General features: G+C 41.4%; 9 protein-coding genes across 9 annotated transcripts in view; 6 read left to right on the top strand and 3 right to left on the bottom strand.

The window, feature by feature from the left end:
- Positions 1 to 18,747, top strand: part of selenou1a (selenoprotein U 1a) — a 310,703-nt gene that overhangs the window by 213,847 nt on the left and 78,109 nt on the right. The window lies entirely within an intron of this gene.
- Positions 1 to 18,747, bottom strand: part of LOC311058365 (histone H1-like) — a gene marked incomplete at its 3' end in the record, with an annotated part of 42,327 nt that overhangs the window by 852 nt on the left and 22,728 nt on the right. The gene's annotated exons all lie outside the window — the stretch shown is intronic.
- LOC311058420 (histone H4) lies at positions 1,035 to 1,346 on the bottom strand (the record flags this gene model as incomplete). Its single annotated transcript, XM_084075857.1, has 1 exon — positions 1,035 to 1,346. The coding sequence occupies one exon, from the start codon at positions 1,344 to 1,346 to the stop codon at positions 1,035 to 1,037; it is 312 nt and encodes a 103-aa protein (XP_083931983.1).
- Positions 3,343 to 3,717, top strand: LOC311058405 (histone H2B-like; the record flags this gene model as incomplete). The annotated part of the gene is made up of 1 exon (XM_084075842.1): positions 3,343 to 3,717. One exon carries the CDS (start codon positions 3,343 to 3,345, stop codon positions 3,715 to 3,717), a length of 375 nt encoding a protein of 124 aa, XP_083931968.1.
- LOC311058077 (uncharacterized protein) lies at positions 4,958 to 16,535 on the top strand (the record flags this gene model as incomplete). Its single annotated transcript, XM_084075384.1, has 3 exons — positions 4,958 to 5,565; positions 10,734 to 10,980; positions 15,873 to 16,535. 3 exons carry the CDS (start codon positions 4,958 to 4,960, stop codon positions 16,533 to 16,535), a joined length of 1,518 nt encoding a protein of 505 aa, XP_083931510.1.
- On the top strand, positions 9,627 to 10,001 carry LOC311058398 (histone H2B-like; the record flags this gene model as incomplete). Its single annotated transcript, XM_084075835.1, has 1 exon — positions 9,627 to 10,001. One exon carries the CDS (start codon positions 9,627 to 9,629, stop codon positions 9,999 to 10,001), a length of 375 nt encoding a protein of 124 aa, XP_083931961.1.
- LOC311058388 (histone H2A-like) lies at positions 10,771 to 11,154 on the bottom strand (the record flags this gene model as incomplete). Its single annotated transcript, XM_084075825.1, has 1 exon — positions 10,771 to 11,154. One exon carries the CDS (start codon positions 11,152 to 11,154, stop codon positions 10,771 to 10,773), a length of 384 nt encoding a protein of 127 aa, XP_083931951.1.
- On the top strand, positions 11,592 to 12,002 carry LOC311058377 (histone H3.2; the record flags this gene model as incomplete). Its single annotated transcript, XM_084075814.1, has 1 exon — positions 11,592 to 12,002. The coding sequence occupies one exon, from the start codon at positions 11,592 to 11,594 to the stop codon at positions 12,000 to 12,002; it is 411 nt and encodes a 136-aa protein (XP_083931940.1).
- LOC311058412 (histone H4) lies at positions 17,991 to 18,302 on the top strand (the record flags this gene model as incomplete). The annotated part of the gene is made up of 1 exon (XM_084075849.1): positions 17,991 to 18,302. The coding sequence occupies one exon, from the start codon at positions 17,991 to 17,993 to the stop codon at positions 18,300 to 18,302; it is 312 nt and encodes a 103-aa protein (XP_083931975.1).

Genomic DNA, 18,747 nt, shown 5'->3' with positions numbered 1-18,747 from the left:
AAAGGATGTGTGAGAACCATGTAGACTCAATCTACCGGCTCAGTACTCTGTGCTGCAGAATACTGGGACACTTGTGTTTTCTCTACAACTAAAACCGACAAGAAGACAGACAGGGAAATGGATTAAAGTCAAAAAACAAATGGAGCACATAGTAGACTTGTTTCACTTCATAATAAAATCATGTAGAGCACTGAGGATTCTTTGGAGACGTTTAAAACATCACCTATACACCGTTATACTGAGAGTTGTTTGGCAACTTTCCCCTGTCGTCTGTCTTTTAAAAGTGTTTTAACATACACAATGCTGTGCAATATTTACTGCATATCAAACCGAGATGTCTGGCTATGTAATAAAAGTAAAACGAGTCACCTGTGGCAAAGCGTTTGTTTTAAAATCAAAACGTTTCTGTGTCTGCAAACACAATCTTCTGCTGTTGGCCTGTGGCATTATGAGCACACTGTCGTTATTTATTTGGCTTTAAGTTCTTGTGTTGTGATTGAAAAAGGATACATATGAAATATATTACATAATATATTATAAGGAATCTTATTCGTAATTTCACATCTATATTTAATGTTGCATATATTCAATGAGGGTTGAACACAGGCAATCATTGATGGCTAGATACAAGTTGAGTTCAGTTGATGCATTAATGACTGGGATCATGGGATGGGGGCTTACTGAACCACAGAAAGCTGCCCCAGTTTCGGTATTGTTTTGCTGTTTTTGTGATGTTTGTATATGTATTTTTCATATTGTTACTATGTTTAGTATACCTATGTAATGTCTAGTTGCTGTTTTTATTTGATCATTTATAATAATAACACAAGAGCCACACTGATATGACAATACATTCAGGACAAAACATTTTCAGATATCATTGTAGAATTGTTTAACTGCTTCATGACATGTATGGGCATATCAAGTGCTTACTTAAGAACCCATTGTACGTGTACAATTTTCGAAGTAGACTCTTTAAATACAATGTGGGTGGCTCTTAAAAGAGCCTTTGGGTTGTAGCTGAATCAGTTATTTTAACCTCCGAAACCGTACAGAGTGCGCCCCTGTCTCTTCAGAGCATAGACGACATCCATGGCGGTCACGGTCTTTCTCTTGGCGTGCTCGGTGTAGGTGACGGCGTCACGTATCACGTTCTCCAGGAAAACCTTGAGGACACCACGGGTCTCCTCGTAGATCAGACCGGAGATACGCTTCACACCGCCACGGCGAGCCAGACGGCGGATAGCAGGCTTTGTGATACCCTGGATGTTATCACGAAGCACTTTGCGATGACGCTTGGCGCCTCCTTTTCCAAGACCTTTACCTCCCTTTCCTCGACCTGACATTTTGTTACGACTGAAAATTCAATAGAGAAATAAGCTGACGTGTTGAAGCCATGCCTTTTTATCTGTCTTCTGAGGACGTATAAGAAGACAGGCAGTCTGCTCTGCACTGGGCGTTGCCTAAAAAGCTGCATCCCCACCCCCTTTATTCTGTCTTCTGCTGTTCTGCATGACAATAACATCTCCAACGGTTATATTGGGCATGTTTTTTTAAAGCAGAGACTTGGTGGTAGAATTCACTATACAAAAAAAATCCCGCCATTATGTAAACCATGTCTTTTTAAGAATACTGTATTATAAATCATTGTAAATAAATAATCTCCAGACTTCTACATGATTACTGAAACATATACATAATATACAGCAATAGAAAACATTTATACTATTTGCACATTACAACAAAAAATTACAATTAGAGTAGCTGATATGATGTAGTAAAGACAGACTTCTCAGACAACAACACAAAAACAGTATCAATAGTATAATGTAGGAGGATTTCTATGCATCTATCTATCTATCTATCTATCTATCTATCTATCTATCTATCTATCTATCTATCTATCTATCTATCTATCTATCTATCTATCTATCTATCTATCTATCTATCTATCTATCTACCTACACTGCTATTTTAAAACAATGGTGAAAATGGAACCCACGTTGACTGTGTGCAAGTCATATCTGATATATCTCGAGCTCAGAAATTTCACTGAGCTCGAGAATATTTCAAATGCATCACCTGGGGCTGAAATGGCTAAAATAGACCTAATGAGAACTTACAACAGTGGACTCTGTAATCAATAATTACATTAGTATTAATGCATATAAAAATAAATCACCCTAGTTTTTATTTTCATTAGAAGACTGGGCTTTAGTTTGTTTGTTTAACTAATAAACATGATTTTTTGGGGGGGCTTTCATCCGTCACCCTTGTCTTTTGTAATGGCTTCTAGGTAGGCTAAGCATCCCTTTCTGAGTTTGTCCTTACCCTTGCAAGTAAGCACAAGCATAAGTGTGTGTCCTGCTGTTTTTTTTGTTTGTAAAACATATCCATCTTGTGTTTTTCCCCTTTAATATATTTCTTGAATATCTAAAAAAACATATATTTATGTAGGGGTCTATGTGAATAAATGTGTATGTATATTATGCATTACTGTGTATAGTAATAGTGTAGGTGTACCCATTTCATTCCATTCAATTATAATTATACCCTCAATGTGGACCCATGTAATACACTTTATCCCTCTCATTTTTAGATGGACAATAGAGCATATAGGCGGGAAAACATTTAGCAGAAACAAAGACAGTGCTGTAAAGTAACTAAGTACATGTACTCAAGTACATTTTTGAGGTATTTTTTTATAAACTTAACTTGAGTATTGCCATCTTTCTACTTGTCTACTCCACTACCTCTCAGAGGGAAATATTGTGCTTCTACTCCACTACAATTATTTGAAAACTTTAGTTGCTAGTTACTTTATAGCTTTTGGTTGTGATTACAAAACATACATTAATGCTTCAGCCCTATAGAGCATACTTTGGTTAACTGAAATACAAGCTCACAACGTGTCGCTTTTTGCTCAGAAGTTATGAGCTTGTAGATCTGCTATTTTCAAATGATTTTAATACAATTTACACATTTGAAAACTTGAAAACCAATGAGTACTTTTACCTTTGGTACTTTAAGTATGCCTACATTTTGATGCCAAAACGTTTGTACGTTTAATCAAGTAGGCTACATTTTTAATACTGGACTTGTACCAACAGATTTGTACTTGTGTAACAGATCTTTTTTTTTTTACATTGCAGTATTGATACTTTTACTTAATTACTTAAGTACTTCTTCCATCACTGAACAGAGACACCTCCCTCCTTGTGGCAGAATCACCCAATCATGTGCTGGGAGTAGCACACCCGATTTGCATGGGGTTGGTATAAATACTGGTGCAACGCCGTTTCGAGCCACATAACCTTCGATTCTCAAGACAGGAAACAGAAAATGCCGGAAGTCGCGAAACCAGCGCCCAAGAAGGGCTCCAAGAAAGCCGTCACCAAGACTGCTACGAAAGGCGGTAAGAAGCGCCGAAAGTCCAGGAAGGAGAGCTACGCCATCTATGTGTACAAGGTCCTTAAGCAGGTCCACCCAGACACCGGTATCTCTTCCAAGGCAATGGGTATCATGAACTCCTTTGTCAACGACATCTTTGAGCGCATCGCCGGTGAAGCCTCCAAACTGGCCAACTACAACAAGCGTCGCACCATCACATCTAGGGAGATACAGACTGCCGTCCGCCTGCTGCTCCCCGGTGAGCTGGCCAAGCACGCCGTGTCTGAAGGCACTAAGGCTGTCACAAAGTACACCAGTTCCAAATAAACTATCTAGTCTGCTATAAACACAAAGGCCCTTTTAAGGGCCACCCATCTTTTCAAGAAAGAGTTTATCCGCATTTAATGAGTTCTTTGAAAAAGAATGCAGGTTCACTGAAACTGAATGTTGAAACAGACAATTTAACATGGGCCTCCTCAGAAAAAAAGCTCCTGGTGCTTGGTTTTTAACTGGATACCGTATACTGAAGTTACAGATGCATGATCCTATTGCTAAAGCTGGCATTTGATCTACACAGGCATATACAGAGTCAAAAGAATGATACAATTTAAATTTCAAAACAATCTAGCTGTCAAGCTTAGTTTACACGTCAGCTACTAACTATCTGAGGCTAGCTACTAACAGACAGCTGAACACAACTGAATGGCATTAATTTCCATATAGTTAATTTAGGTAGGCCTATCCGTGTGGCCAGCTAATGTTCATTAACACATTTAACTTTATGTTTAATAAATTGCTTGTAAATGGTGTGTTGTGTTTATCTATTTGAAATTGTGTAAAGCAGTATGCCATATGTTTTGTAAATGGCACCATTGGAAAAGTGGAGTTTGCTCTCAACTGGCCATCTTTGAATAAATATAAATAATAAATGTAAGTGTGAAATTAACTGAAACATGTCAGATTTCTTATAAGTATTCACAAAACAAGAGCTTAGCAGAGCCAGATAAATGACCAGTGTCCTCGCCACAGTGCAGGCCAACAGCAGCACTGTGTTAGCAGACACTGAAAAGGTGTACATTTAAAACAAAACGCTTTGCTCCAGACGACCTGTTTTACTTTTATTCCAAAGCCAGACATCTCAGCTTGCTCTGCAGCAAATAGGGAACTGGATATTCTATGTTAAAACTATTTTAAAAGACAAAGTACAGAGGAAAGCTGCAAAATACTCCTCGTGTAATGGTGTATAAGTGAGGTTTTAAACATCTCCAAACGAAACGCAATAGTCCTCAGCGCTCCACATGATTTGATTATGAAGCTAAACTTGTCTGCTATCTGCTCCATTTGTTATTTGACTTCAATATATTTCTCCGTCTGTATTTTGTTTGGTTTTAGTTATAGAGAAAACACAAGCGTCTCAGTATTCTGCAGCACACAGAGCACTGGCCTAGTGGGTTGAGTCTACATGGTTCTCACACATCCTTTAAGTTCCACCCCCTCCTTCATTTTGACCATCAGTCCCTCTACTCAGACTTTAGTTCAGTGCATCTGAAATTCAAACCAGAAGAGAATGGCAGAAGTCGCCCCAGCTCCAGCTGCCGCCCCGGCCAAAGCAGCCAAGAAGAAGGCCGCCGCCAAACCCAAGAAGGTCGGTCCCAGCGTGCAGGAGCTCATCGTCAAGGCTGTGACAGCCTCCAAGGAGAGGAGTGGTGTGTCTCTGGCCGCTCTTAAAAAGGCTCTGGCCGCCGGCGGCTACGACGTAGAGAAGAAAAACAGCCGTGTCAAGGCTGCTGTGAAGAGCCTGGTTGCAAAGGGCACCCTGCTTCAGACCAAGGGCACCGGTGCTTCTGGATCCTTCAAGCTCAACAAGAAGGCTGAAGTTAAGGCAAAGAAACCCGCTAAGAAGGCAGTCAAACCCAAGAAGCCAGCAGCCAAGAAACCGGTGGCGGCAAAGAAATCCCCCAAGAAGGCAGCAGCCAAGAAGCCCGCAGCCGCTAAGAAATCCCCCAAGAAGGCAAAGAAGCCTGCAGCTGCAAAGAAACCAGCAGCCAAGAGCCCCAAGAAGGCGACCAAGAGCCCCAAGAAAGTGAAGAAGCCCGCTGCCGCCAAGAAAGCACCAGCAAAGAAGGCAGCAAAGCCCAAGGCGGCGAAACCCAAGAAGGCAGCCCCTAAGAAGAAGTAAACATCCACACAACAGCCTGTTTACCCCACAAAGGCTCTTTTAAGAGCCACCCACAACTTCATTTAAAGAAAGTTCCTTAGTTCATTATAGTTTATCTGCAGTGAGAACTGCGTCAATGAAGCATTTGACTCCTTAATGTATATAGATTAAATGAGAAACTTTACAACGATCCCCGTGATGTATGAAGCACTCATAAATGAGCCATTCGTGCCGTTGTCAGAAATGCTCCACGCGCAAATCACATCAGCAAGGTATACAACACTTTTAAGCGCATGGTTAAAAAGTGCCATGGATGAGGCAAATTTGAATTCAATTATTTTATTCACACCTTTAAAAGTGCAAAGACTAGACAAACACAATAAACATTTAAAAGCATCAGGTGATGTTTAGATCCGCCCATGCCATGGATGAAATTAATTCATTGTATTCATTTAAAATTTGAATGAGGCCTACATATATAGTATACATATTATAGTAGGCCTACATATATGTACCTATATGTATATTACATTCGAATATACATGTAGTTAGATATGAGAGTGCATTCACTGCATTGTGTACACAGAAAGACTGATATGACAAACATAAGTTGTTAGCTCATTCACGTATATAATATTATGTTTGTGCAATTCATTATTAACTGCTGTTGCAGCAAGTAATAATATGAATGAACTCTTAATATAGAAACAGTGGGTGGCTCTTAAAATAGCCTTTGTGGGGATTGTTCAATCAATGAGGGATTTATTGGCGGCTTTTACTGTCTTCTTGGGGAGCAGAACAGCCTGGATGTTGGGCAGCACACCACCCTGTGAAAAACAAATCTACTCTACGTCTACTCTACTTTTTTTCATTTATTTTTAATATTTTTGGGGAAATAATAATATTAATAATAAACTTTATTTGTATAGCACCTTTCATGACATGAAATGCAGCGCAAAGTGCTTTACAGAGCAAGAATACAGTTACAGTTACAACCAATTTAACAATAAAGCAAACAAAAAATAAAATAAAACTAGAAAAAGTGCTCCTCGGAGCACAACTCTCCGCCAGAAGACTTGTGTTGGTTCGAAGGTCGCGAAGGTCGCTATCCCTCTTGTATATGTAAGTGTCCTATCCATCCTGTCTGGGTAAGTGTCCTCTTCCGTTCATTCTGTGTAAGTGTCCTATCCCTCCTGTCCTATCCGTCCTGTCTATGTAAGTGTCATATCCCTCCTGTCTATATAAGTGTCCTATCTGTCCTATCTGTCCAATAAGACAGATAGGAACAATTGGACCGCGACTACTTGACTACTTCCGGTTCGAAGGTCTGGGAGTGAGCTAGTGGCCGGATTTTCGGTATTGGAATCTGGCTTATCACAGTGACACATGTATTTATAGGTCGCTATCCCTCTTGTATATGTAAGTGTCCTATCCAACCTGTCTGGGTAAGTGTCCTCTTCCGTTCTGTCTGTGTGAGTGTCCTATCCCTCCTGTCTGTATAAGTGTCCTATGTCATATCCCTCCTGTCTATATAAATGTCCTATCTGTCCTATCTGCCAATTATGTATCAGCCATGCAGCCATTTCATGGTTCCCGTCTTACCTATATAGGCCCGGTGGCGTCACTAGCCAATCAGATCACAGTATTTCACGTGTCACGTGAGGCTTGACCAATCGGTGTGTCATGTTTAGAAAGTGAAAACGCAGTGATAACAATACTCTCCTGGCGGAGAGTAATAAAAGCAAAAGCATAAAACATTAAAATAGGCAATACAGTGAGGACTTGAGGACCTCCCTCACTTGAGGACCAAAGAGTCAGCTAAAAGCAAGAGTGAAGAAATAGGTCTTGAGCTGTGCTTTAAAGCTATCGACAGAGGCTGCCTGTTTTAGGTGTAATGGGAGTTTATTCCACACTGTTGGTCCGTAAAAGCAGAATGCTGCTTCACCGTATTTTTTATATGTCATTTTAGGCACCTCGAGTAGGTCAGCACTTGAAGACCTGAGGGTCCGGTTTGGAACATGTCTCTCTAGGCAGTCATAGAGGTAGGAAGGTGCCAGACCATTTAGAGCTTTATAAACTATTAAAAGAATTTTAAAATCAATCCTAAAAACAACCGGGAGCCAGTGTAGTGAAGCTAGAACTGGAGTGATATGTTCTCTCATTCTAGTTTTAGTTAAAATTCTGGCTGCCGCATTTTGAACAAGTTGTAATCTGTCAGTTGTTTTCTTAGGCAGGCCAGAGTAGAGTGCATTGCAGTAATCAAGCCGAGAGAAAACAAAAGCGTGGATCAGCGTTTTTGCGTCGTCTAACGACAGATAGTCTCTAATTCGCGCAATATTTCTAAGATGAAAGAAAGCAATCTTGGTGACATGATTAATGTGTGCATTAAAATTCAATTCAGAGTCGATAATAACCCCCAGGTTCTTTACTGTGGTGTTACTTTCTACAGCCAGGTTACCAAGTCTACTTATTATTGATTCTCTCTGCTCTGCTGAAAAAAGTAATCGAAAAAACATGGGGCCCTCACAAATTGGGAGAGGAGAGAGAACCATGTCTCATACAGCCTATTGGCTGATCCTCTGCACTGTCACTCTTTCTCTTGCACAAGCACATCCCATTCAAAGGAGGTTTATTGACCTTAATGACACTCATGCTTTATTTTCAGTGTCACTTTCTTCACCATTTTTGATTGATTGAATACTTTATTAGCAGTTTGCAAAGCAAAGGCACAGGAAAGTACAGTTCAATTCAAGGTCTGCAAATATACAATACTATGCAAAAACATCATAGAAAAGGAGTAGTAATAACTGTAAGTGCTCTTTTAGAGAGTAGAATTTGACTGTAGCTACATTATCAAGTGATGTAACCTGTATTTGTCATAGGAATATGACAATATACAGGAACATTGTGGAATAAGGAAACATGGAAAAAACAGTAAGCCTCTATTGCAGTGTAATAACTTAAACACGTAAGAGAACACCTTCCTTCACTTAAAGTGGATACAATATTCAATATTTCTCATTTTGACATTCTGTGCAGAAATGGTGCACGTGTCTTTTCCAATAGCTACAAACCAACGTGACTACAAAATGTAAGAAACTTCTTGCCAACCCCATTTTATCACTGACCCCCCAATTCTCAATACACAATGTTGCTATGATGATATATGAATAATACAAACAACACACCATGCTGCCAGTGTACCAGGTTCTCTATTTTTTCTAAGCATTGAAGAAGATAATATTGTTTACACATGATCAATTAATAATAATGAATTAACTAATTAATATCAATCAGCCTGAAGAGCTAGAATCAGGGGGTGCAGTAGAGAATCAGGTACCAACATGAGAACATCAACCTAAAAAGGTGAAGATCAATAATTCTATATCACACCCACATACAAGATGCATGTTATTAAAATGTTTCAAAAAATATACCAACATTTTCACATTAAATCAAGATTTTTGATGCTGATCGACAAGCTCAAGCTTAGGGCTAGGGAACCCCTTCACGGACCCCTGGGGGTCTATATTATTAATAATAATAGTTTTCATTCTTTTTTTGCTGTTAGTAATTTATTGATAATAAGAAGTGTATTATGTGTTATACCAAAACATTGTGGGCACTAGGGAAATCTGGGCACCAAAACAGAGTGGACACCAGTCTCTACGTTATTGGGAATATTTCCATTGTCTCAATGAATAGACAGATAGATATATAGGCTATAGACCTTTAATTGATCCCCATGAGGAAATGTGGGTGTCATAGCAGCAACAGTAGTAACCATGACACACTGTATTATAGTTTGAAGATCAAAGCAGAAACATAACAATAACCAAAAGACTTTTGCAATAAATTATACATCCCTCATTACACGTCCCTCAAAATGTTACAGGGATAATGGAGCATACGAGTGGGAAAACATTATGCAGAAGCAAAGACACCACCTTCTTTCTGGCAAAATCAGCCAATCCTATGCTGGGAGTCACACACTAGATTTGCATGGCTCTGTATAAATACTGGTGCGATAACCAACTTCGAGTTCATTCTTTGTCACTAGTCTTTGAGTGCTAATAAAATGCCTGAAGTTGCCAAGCCAGCGCCCAAGAAGGGCTCCAAGAAAGCCGTCACCAAATCCGCCGCTAAGGGCGGTAAGAAGCGCAGAAAGTCCAGGAAGGAAAGCTACGCCATCTACATTTACAAGGTTATGAAGCAGGTTCACCCTGACACCGGTATCTCTTCGAAGGCCATGGGCATCATGAACTCCTTTGTCAACGACATCTTCGAGCGCATCGCCGGTGAAGCCTCTCGTCTGGGTCACTACAACAAGAAACGCACCATCTCATCCAGGGAGATCCAGACCGCCGTCCGCCTGCTGCTCCCCGGTGAGCTGGCCAAGCATGCCGTGTCTGAGGGCACCAAGGCTGTCACCAAGTACACCAGCTCCAAGTAAACTGCATCGCATACTTTAAACACAACGGTCCTTTTAAGGACCACCCATCTTTTCAAGAAATAGTTTTTCCTCATAGTTGAGTATCTGTTCTGATTTATATCACTTTAAAACTGATGGTATTAAAAGATATCTCTTTAATCAAGATGTATGATGCGCAGTCAAAGCGTTGTCCAGGAGGCAGGAACTCAAATCGTGCAAATCACATCAGACAGTAAGGCATATAAAAACGCTTATATGCATGATTAAAGTGACATGGGTTACACCTACAAAAGGCACCCCAAATGTCTCAAATCTGCCTATTTAAACGTGTCCATGCAATGGGTGATTGTGCAAATTAACTTTAGTAATTAAATGTGTAGGCCGGCTTTATGTATGTAACGTTAGAATATACTCTTATAGCGGAGAAGCATTTACACTGAAATAGGATTGATGTGACGAAGAAAAGCGGTTTTCTTGTTGGTGCTATAACATTCAAAAACTTCCGGGCATGTAGGCGGGAAAACGTTTAACCGAAACGAAGACGGGTGTAAAGTGAAACTTTTAAGTATTTTTTTTAATGAACTAGAGTATTTCCAGTGCTTTTACTCCACTACAATTATTTGAGAACTTTAGTTACTAGATGGCTTTTGAATGTCATTACATAATAACATTTTTAACTGCTGTTGCAGCAAAGAAGTGAAGGGGTAATAAGAAAGAATTCTCAATATAGAAACAGTGGGTGGCTCTTAAAAGAGCCTTTGTGGGGTTTGCAGTGTCGAATGAAGGAGATTTATTTCTTGGCGGCTTTCTCGGTCTTCTTGGGAAGCAGAACAGCCTGGATGTTGGGCAGCACACCGCCCTGGGCGATGGTCACTCCACCCAGCAGCCTGTTGAGCTCCTCGTCGTTGCGGACGGCCAGCTGGAGATGACGGGGGATGATACGAGACTTCTTGTTGTCACGGGCAGCGTTTCCAGCCAGCTCCAGGATCTCAGCGGTCAGGTACTCGAGAACAGCCGCCAGATAGACCGGTGCTCCAGCACCGACTCTCTGGGCATAGTTGCCTTTACGCAGCAGCCTATGGACACGACCCACGGGGAACTGAAGCCCGGCACGAGATGAGCGGGTCTTGGCCTTCGCCCTGGACTTTCCTCCGGTCTTACCTCTTCCACTCATGATTTAGTTTTATTTCTAGAGTTTAATAACAAAGAAATGTACCAGGGAACAGCGACACGAAGCTTTTTATATCCTCAACATAGTACTGTCTGTGAGCGCCCCACCAATCATAAATATGAATGAGAGCGCGGGGGTGAGTGTGTATGAGTTCTCCTCCAATCACTACTAGTGGCGTGAACGGTTCCTCCCAGAGAAGGAGGTCCCTGACCATGAATGAGAGCGCGGGCTGACTGTGTATGAGCTCCCCACCAATCAGCACTAGACTCGTGACGTGATCGGTTCCTCCCAGTCTAAACTCTGGTTCCTCCCCAAACAAGGAGGTTCCTGACCAGAGACCAATCAGAGAAAGACGGCGTCTCAGAGCCGCTGAGATAAATTGCAGGAGTTTGCGCTCGTTCCATCACAACTTCTAACTCTACAGAGTCAGACAGAGAGAAATGGCCAGAACCAAGCAAACCGCTCGCAAGTCCACCGGTGGCAAAGCCCCCAGGAAGCAGCTCGCCACCAAGGCTGCACGTAAGAGCGCACCGGCAACCGGCGGAGTGAAGAAGCCTCACCGTTACCGTCCTGGTACAGTGGCTCTGAGGGAGATCCGTCGTTACCAGAAATCTACCGAGCTGCTGATCCGTAAGCTGCCCTTCCAGCGCCTGGTGAGGGAGATCGCCCAGGACTTCAAGACCGACCTGCGCTTCCAGAGCTCCGCTGTCATGGCTCTCCAGGAGTCAGCCGAGGCTTATCTGGTCGGTCTGTTTGAAGACACCAACTTATGCGCCATCCACGCCAAGAGGGTGACTATCATGCCCAAAGACATCCAGCTGGCCCGTCGTATCCGTGGAGAACGTGCTTAAACTTGTAGATCACTGACAAACCCCCAAAACGGCTCTTTTAAGAGCCACCCACTTATTTCTTTAAAAGATTTCCACATAAGAAATCCGTTGTGGTTATGTCAGTCATATGGCTGTACTCTTAGCAGTGACAATATAGAATTTAGTAAATGTTAATAAGATTCATCATCATATCATAAGATTTTAAAGGGCGTTCATGTTTTTATTGCCCTTAAAAGGTAATTATGTAATAACCTATGTAATAATATACTGGGCTATTTGATCAGTAACAGGTCTCCCCTCCATCTCTAGCCCTTAAAAACACAAAATAAAACTAATGATTGTTAAGGGAATATAGAGCCCTCTAAATCCCATCATTTACCCTGGTTCTCGTGACTGATATATATATATATATATATATATACATACATACATACATACATACATATATATATTTGTGTGTGTTTTTCAATTAAAACATTTATATATTTCATGAAAAATAAAATCAGTCACCAGGACCATGGATGTGTGTTTTCAGTGAGTCTATAACATTCTCAATTGAGTTATAATGGGGTTACGACATCTGCATAGGCATTATAGAGACACAGATAGACGGGTATTCGGGTATTCTGCCAACGGTCATTGCATAACCAGGTGGGGCATGATGCAATCCCAAATGGCATTGTTCAGTACCTAATGGCAGTAGGTACACGCACACAGACACTGTTTTGCCCACTGGGTGATGGATGATGTTATCACAAGAAAGGAGGAACTTACCTACCTGGGTTCCATCTTGGAGGCAAACCTCTCCGGTAACAAAAACGCCGAAAGAGTGATCAAAAAGGTCAACCAAAGAATTTGCTTTTTGTATAGGGTTGGACGTCTAGTCAGTAAGAATACTCTGAAGATTCTTGCAGGGGCCCTCATACAAGGTTATTACGATTATGCATGCTCCTCATGGTATCACAACACCTCCAAGGCATTAAAAACAAGGCTCCAAACATCCCAAAACAAACTAGTAAGGCTACTTCTTGGCCTCAATCACAAAACCCATCTAACCCCTGCTCATTTTGCTAGGATTGGATGGCTTAGGGTTGAGGACAGAGTACAGCAACTTGCTATGGGCCTGGTCTTCAAGATACACCACAATATTGGGATACGATACGATAATACAATATGATAATACTTTATTGTCAGTTTGCACAGAAATTTGTCTTGCGACCCAAAACAGCCATGTATGCAACATATAACAATACACACATTTGACATGACACAAGAAAACAACAAAATACATACATAAAGACATGCAAAGACAAGAGCAATATCCACCACTCAGCCTACCCCTGGCCTATAACTCCTGATTAAGCCTCAATGTCGTCTGATGGACAAAGGACCTCTTCAGTTTGACCTTATTGTATGTTGGAACACTGTATCTCCTTCCAGAAGGCAGCAACCTATATTCTCCATACAAAGCATGGCTAGTGTTTGAAGTGATATTCCTTGCCAACCTTATCATACTGTTATTATACGTAGATGTATAGAGCCTCTGAAGTGGTTGTCCAACAATCTTTGAACAAATGTTCACTTGCTGCAGCAGTTGCGACTTTAAAGCTACAGACAGACATCCATACCAGGTGGTACTACAGTACTGCAGAACACTCATAATAACAGAAGTGAAAAACAAAAAAAGAATCTGTCTACTAGCACCAAAAGATCTCAGACGGCAAAGGAAATAGACTCTTTGTTTTGTCTTCTTACCCACTGATTCAATCTGGTCTTTCCATGACAGAAGGTGGTCAATTACTACTCCTAGGTATGTATATGAACATACCTGGTTGATCTGTTCACTATGAATAGTAATGGGGGATCTGTGTATCTCTAGTGGAGCACCAAAAACAATCTCTTCTGTCTTTTCCCCCCTGTATTTGTCAAAATACTTCCAAAACTAGGGATGTCCGATTTTATCGGCCTCCCGATATTATCGGCCGATATTAGCATAAAAATTGATATCGGGAAAATATCGGTATCGGTTTTTGAAAAAAAAAAAATTTTTTTTTTTTTTTTTTGCTTTATAAATAAGTTACAGGAGTTCTTACTGTATATGGTGTGTGTGATATGAAATTTGAGCTTACCCTAATCACAATAATCCCCGCATATATCGGTATCGGTTGATATCGGTATCGGTAATTAAGAGTTGGACAATATCGGTATATCGGTTATCGGTAAAAAAGCCAATATCGGACAACCCTATCCAAAACGTTAATGAAGTCCACGATCATAACACCAGAGGCAGCTCCACGAATCATGTTCAACCCAGATTTGGCTCAACAAAGGGAATGAACTCGTTCTCACGATATTCATCAAAAATGTTTCATCTGTTTCATCTAACCCTACACACTTTCAAAACTGCCCTAAAGATACACCTTCAGGAGGCTGCAATTCGAAAATGACCCCTGTCTAAGTCTTACCCCCCACATCCATGTTTTTTCTTCTCTTGTACATATTTTTCACTCTTCATACCAGTAACCTGTAAGCTGATTGTATGACGTTCTGTATAGTAGTGTGTATATCTGTCTGTCTCTTATATGTCATCAGGATTTTTGTGCATGGGGATCTCATCTTAAACAAGCTCAGTGCTCAATGAGTCTTTCAGTTTAGTAGACCTTGTATTGTGAATGTGTACTTCCATGTACTGTTGTTCTCAATAGTACATCAATCAATCAAACACACACACACGCACGCACGCACGCGCGCGCACACACACACACACACACACACACACACACACACACACACACACACACACACACACACACACACACACACACACACACACACACACACACACACACACACACACACACACACATAAGATACAAATAAAATAAGGCTTTTTCCTTTTTCCAAGTTTGCATTTTATTTTTTTTATTTTTTTTTAGCAATTTCTAACTGGTCCTATACAAGTAATCTAAGCCCAACACCAGAAATGTCCCCCCCCCCCCCAAAAAAAAAATCTGTTTGTTGTGCGTTTATTGCTACTATAGCGTTGATGATGTCTTGTATATCGTAAAACAAGCCCTTAGGGCTTTTTGTGTTATCCTTTTAGCATCATTGTAAAAATGATTCCCACTGTACTATTAGCAAACTGTTAATAAAGTATAAGGTAGCTTTATACCAAAGAAAATAACTTACAGCAACAGTTCACTTGTGATATATTTACTGAACAGTTCTGTCCCCTGCTGCTAGGTTATCAGGCCTATATGGGGATAATCAAGGTAAAAACAGCGACAGTTGATTGTATAAGATAAGCTTTATTGTGTTTACTTTAGTTTGATCAGATGTTAATTACTCACAGTACGTTATTCGTCCACAAATGAACAAAGCTTTCCACCATTCAATAGCTGTCAATGGGAGTCGCTGACATCAACTGGAGTGTGTTTACTAAGGTCAGAAAACCTTCTATTTATAACTAAACAGATAACAAAACAAGAATATAGTTTATGTTATCCTGTCGTCGGGGATGTCTGCTAAGAGGATTAAGAGGATTAGTGTTAATGTAACATAGTTTAACATTATTTTAGAAGAAAAATGATGGAGGAATTGTGTTTTGCCTATTGAAGAGTGAGATGTTGAGCCTATCAATACAAAACGAGAGCGTTCTTCGCGTCTCAGATAATGTTCATGGCAAAAAGGCACAAGAGTGCTAGAAGGTGTGCCCTTTGTTATATTTCATAATCTACACAGTCGTTTATAATATGTTGGTTTTTGTCGAGGAGAAAACACAAGTGGCACATTAAGCCACCTAGAGAAGAGGGGCTCTGTGTGCGATGACTCTACATGGTTCTCATGTTGTGTTTAAGTCCAGCCCCTTCACTGTGTTCTCCACCAGTCTAGTCTACCGTACCGTACCGAGACAAGCTACTACCCGAATCTGATAGAATCATGGCAGAAGTCGCACCAGCTCCAGCTCCGGCTCCGGCCAAGGCCGCCAAGAAGAAGGCAGCTCCCCGACCCAAGAAGACCGGCCCCAGCGTCGCTGAGCTTGTCGTCAAGGCCGTGTCCGCCTCCAAGGAACGGAGCGGTGTATCCCTGGCTGCGGTCAAGAAAGCTCTTGTTGCCGGCGGCTACGATGTGGAGAAGAACAAGGCCCGCGTTAAGATCGCCGTCAAGAGCCTGGTAGCAAAAGGCACCCTGGTTCAGACCAAAGGTACCGGCGCATCTGGCTCTTTCAAGATGAACAAGAAAGTTGTAGCAGTAAAAGCGAAGAAGCCTGCTGTTAAGAAAGCTGTCAAAGCAAAGAAGCCCGCTGTTGCCAAGAAACCCGCCGCGGCTAAAAAGCCAAAGAAGAAGGTGGCAGCAAAGAAGCCTGTAGCCGCCAAGAAATCGCCCAAGAAAGCCAAGAAGCCTGCCGCCAAGAAGGTAGCAGCTAAAAGCCCGAAGAAAGCAACCAAGAGTCCCAAGAAAGTAGCCAAGAAGCCCGCAGCAGCCAAGAAAGCCCCAGCCAAGAAGGTTGCCAAACCCAAGGCAGCAAAGAAGGCAGCTCCCAAAAAGAAGTAAACTGTAAACCTATCCCACCATATCCTCAAAAGGCTCTTTTAAGAGCCAACCACAGCGTTTTACAAGAGTTTTATTTCCTCTTTCTCACATGTTTAATGGCCATAAACCAGTGTGGTCCGGGGATCGCCGTGGGTCACCAGCAAAATAAGCTATATAGCGTCACAATCATTTTTAACCACTTTATCCGTATTTTATTTGCCTATGCAAAAATAGCTCGTGGTCCGCAGCCAAATACAGAAACCCTTGGTAACATGTTTTCGGGTTGACTGTCTACTCGGCTCTCCTGCCAGATCCTGTCTCCACCGTCACTTTTGCGTAGAGGCATAAGGCTTTAAAACATTGTACTATTGATATATTGTTTTTGTGTTGTTGTCTGAGAAGTCTGTCTTTACTACATCATATCAGCTACTAATTACTCATGTAACATGTATTTGTCATGAGCATAGTATAAATGATATGACCTGTATATTATGTATATTTTTCACTATTCACATTGAAGAGATGTGGGTTTTTTTGTGTGACTGCACTTATTCATGACCATGAAAATGTGATTGTTGTGAGTGGTTTTATTTTGAAAAACAAAACAAAATAAATTAAAACAATAAACAAATAGGTTGTATTATGTTTACCACTTTATCCCCATGCCTTACTTACAAAGATGTATACTACGGTATTCTTAAAAAGACATGGTAATAAGCACAGGAAAGTAGCCTAAAGTTCAATACAAGGTCTGCTAGAGGATTTTAACCCTAAAGAAAGCCTATGGCGTGTTTCCATTGGGGTCTTTTGTACTTAGTATAGTCAGATGTAAGTTTAGGAAAAAGTCAACATGGATTTCATAGATGTCTCCATAGTTTTAAAATCGTACACTACTAGTCGATATATAGATAGATAGATAGATCGGTATAGAAACTATCCTAATAGGTATTAGTACCATATTCCCCATGCACAAAAATCATGATGACATATAAGAGACAGACAGATATACAGTGTATATCTGTCTGTCTCTTATATGTCATCATGATTTTTGTGACGTTTGGTATAGTAGTGTGTATATTATACACACTACTATACCAAACGTCACAATCAGTTTACAGGTTATGGTATGGAGAGTGAAAAATATGTACAAGAGAAGAAGGACAAAAGCAGTTATACAATGTTTAATAAGTTTGAACTTCTGTGTGTCTGTGTGTGTGTGTGTGTGTGTGTGTGTGTGTGTGTGTGTGTGTGTGTGTGTGTGTGTGTGTGTGTGGGGGGGGGGGGGGGGGGGGGGGGGGGGGAGAGAGAGAGGGGGGGGGGGGGGGGGGGAGAGAGAGAGGAGGGTGGGGGGCTGCAGCTTTTTAGGCAACGCCCAGTGCCTGTCTTCCTATACGTCCTCAGAACACACATAAATAGGCATGGCTTCAGCTACAGGAGTTACTTCTCAGTATACCCACAGCAATCAACAGTAATACGATGTCAGGCCGAGGCAAAGGAGGAAAAGGTCTTGGGAAGGGAGGCGCTAAGCGCCATCGTAAAGTGCTGCGTGATAACATCCAGGGTATCACAAAGCCCGCTATTCGCCGTCTGGCTCGCCGTGGCGGTGTGAAGCGTATCTCGGGTCTGATCTACGAGGAGACCCGTGGCGTCCTCAAGGTTTTCCTGGAGAACGTGATTCGTGACGCCGTCACCTACACCGAGCACGCCAAGAGAAAGACCGTGACCGCCATGGATGTTGTCTATGCTCTCAAGAGACAAGGACGCACTCTGTACGGCTTCGGCGGATAAATGACTGACTGACCTCTACCAACAACCCAAAGGCTCTTTTAAGAGCCACCCACACTATCCGTACAGAGTTGATTCTACCGTAGACATACTCATTTGAACAAATGAGTAGCCGTTTACCTAGTTGAATGATCATATTGTAATATCGATACAATTTCAGTACAGGCATACTCTCGATCAGCTCATAATTCCGACCGAGGGGGTAATTTTAATAGGGGCTGCCACTCGCATAAATGGCATGTCTCCTATACTCTTAAGCAGCCAAGATAACCTGTCTGTTCATGTATGCTACCCACAGAGTCGCCAGTGGGGGGCAGGGTTGGATCAAGGAAAGGTAGATTGTTGTGGCCGTGATGCTACATACATGCCATTTATTGATTTATAACAGATCAAACTATCAAGACAGTCAAAGTTGAGGGTGTACAACTCACTGTGCAAATTGAACATG

This window comes from Gymnoscopelus microlampas, assembly GCF_963454915.1.
Source record: "Gymnoscopelus microlampas genome assembly, chromosome: 13".
NCBI lineage: Eukaryota > Metazoa > Chordata > Actinopteri > Myctophiformes > Myctophidae > Gymnoscopelus > Gymnoscopelus microlampas.
This window is presented reverse-complemented; position numbering and strand designations above follow the sequence as displayed.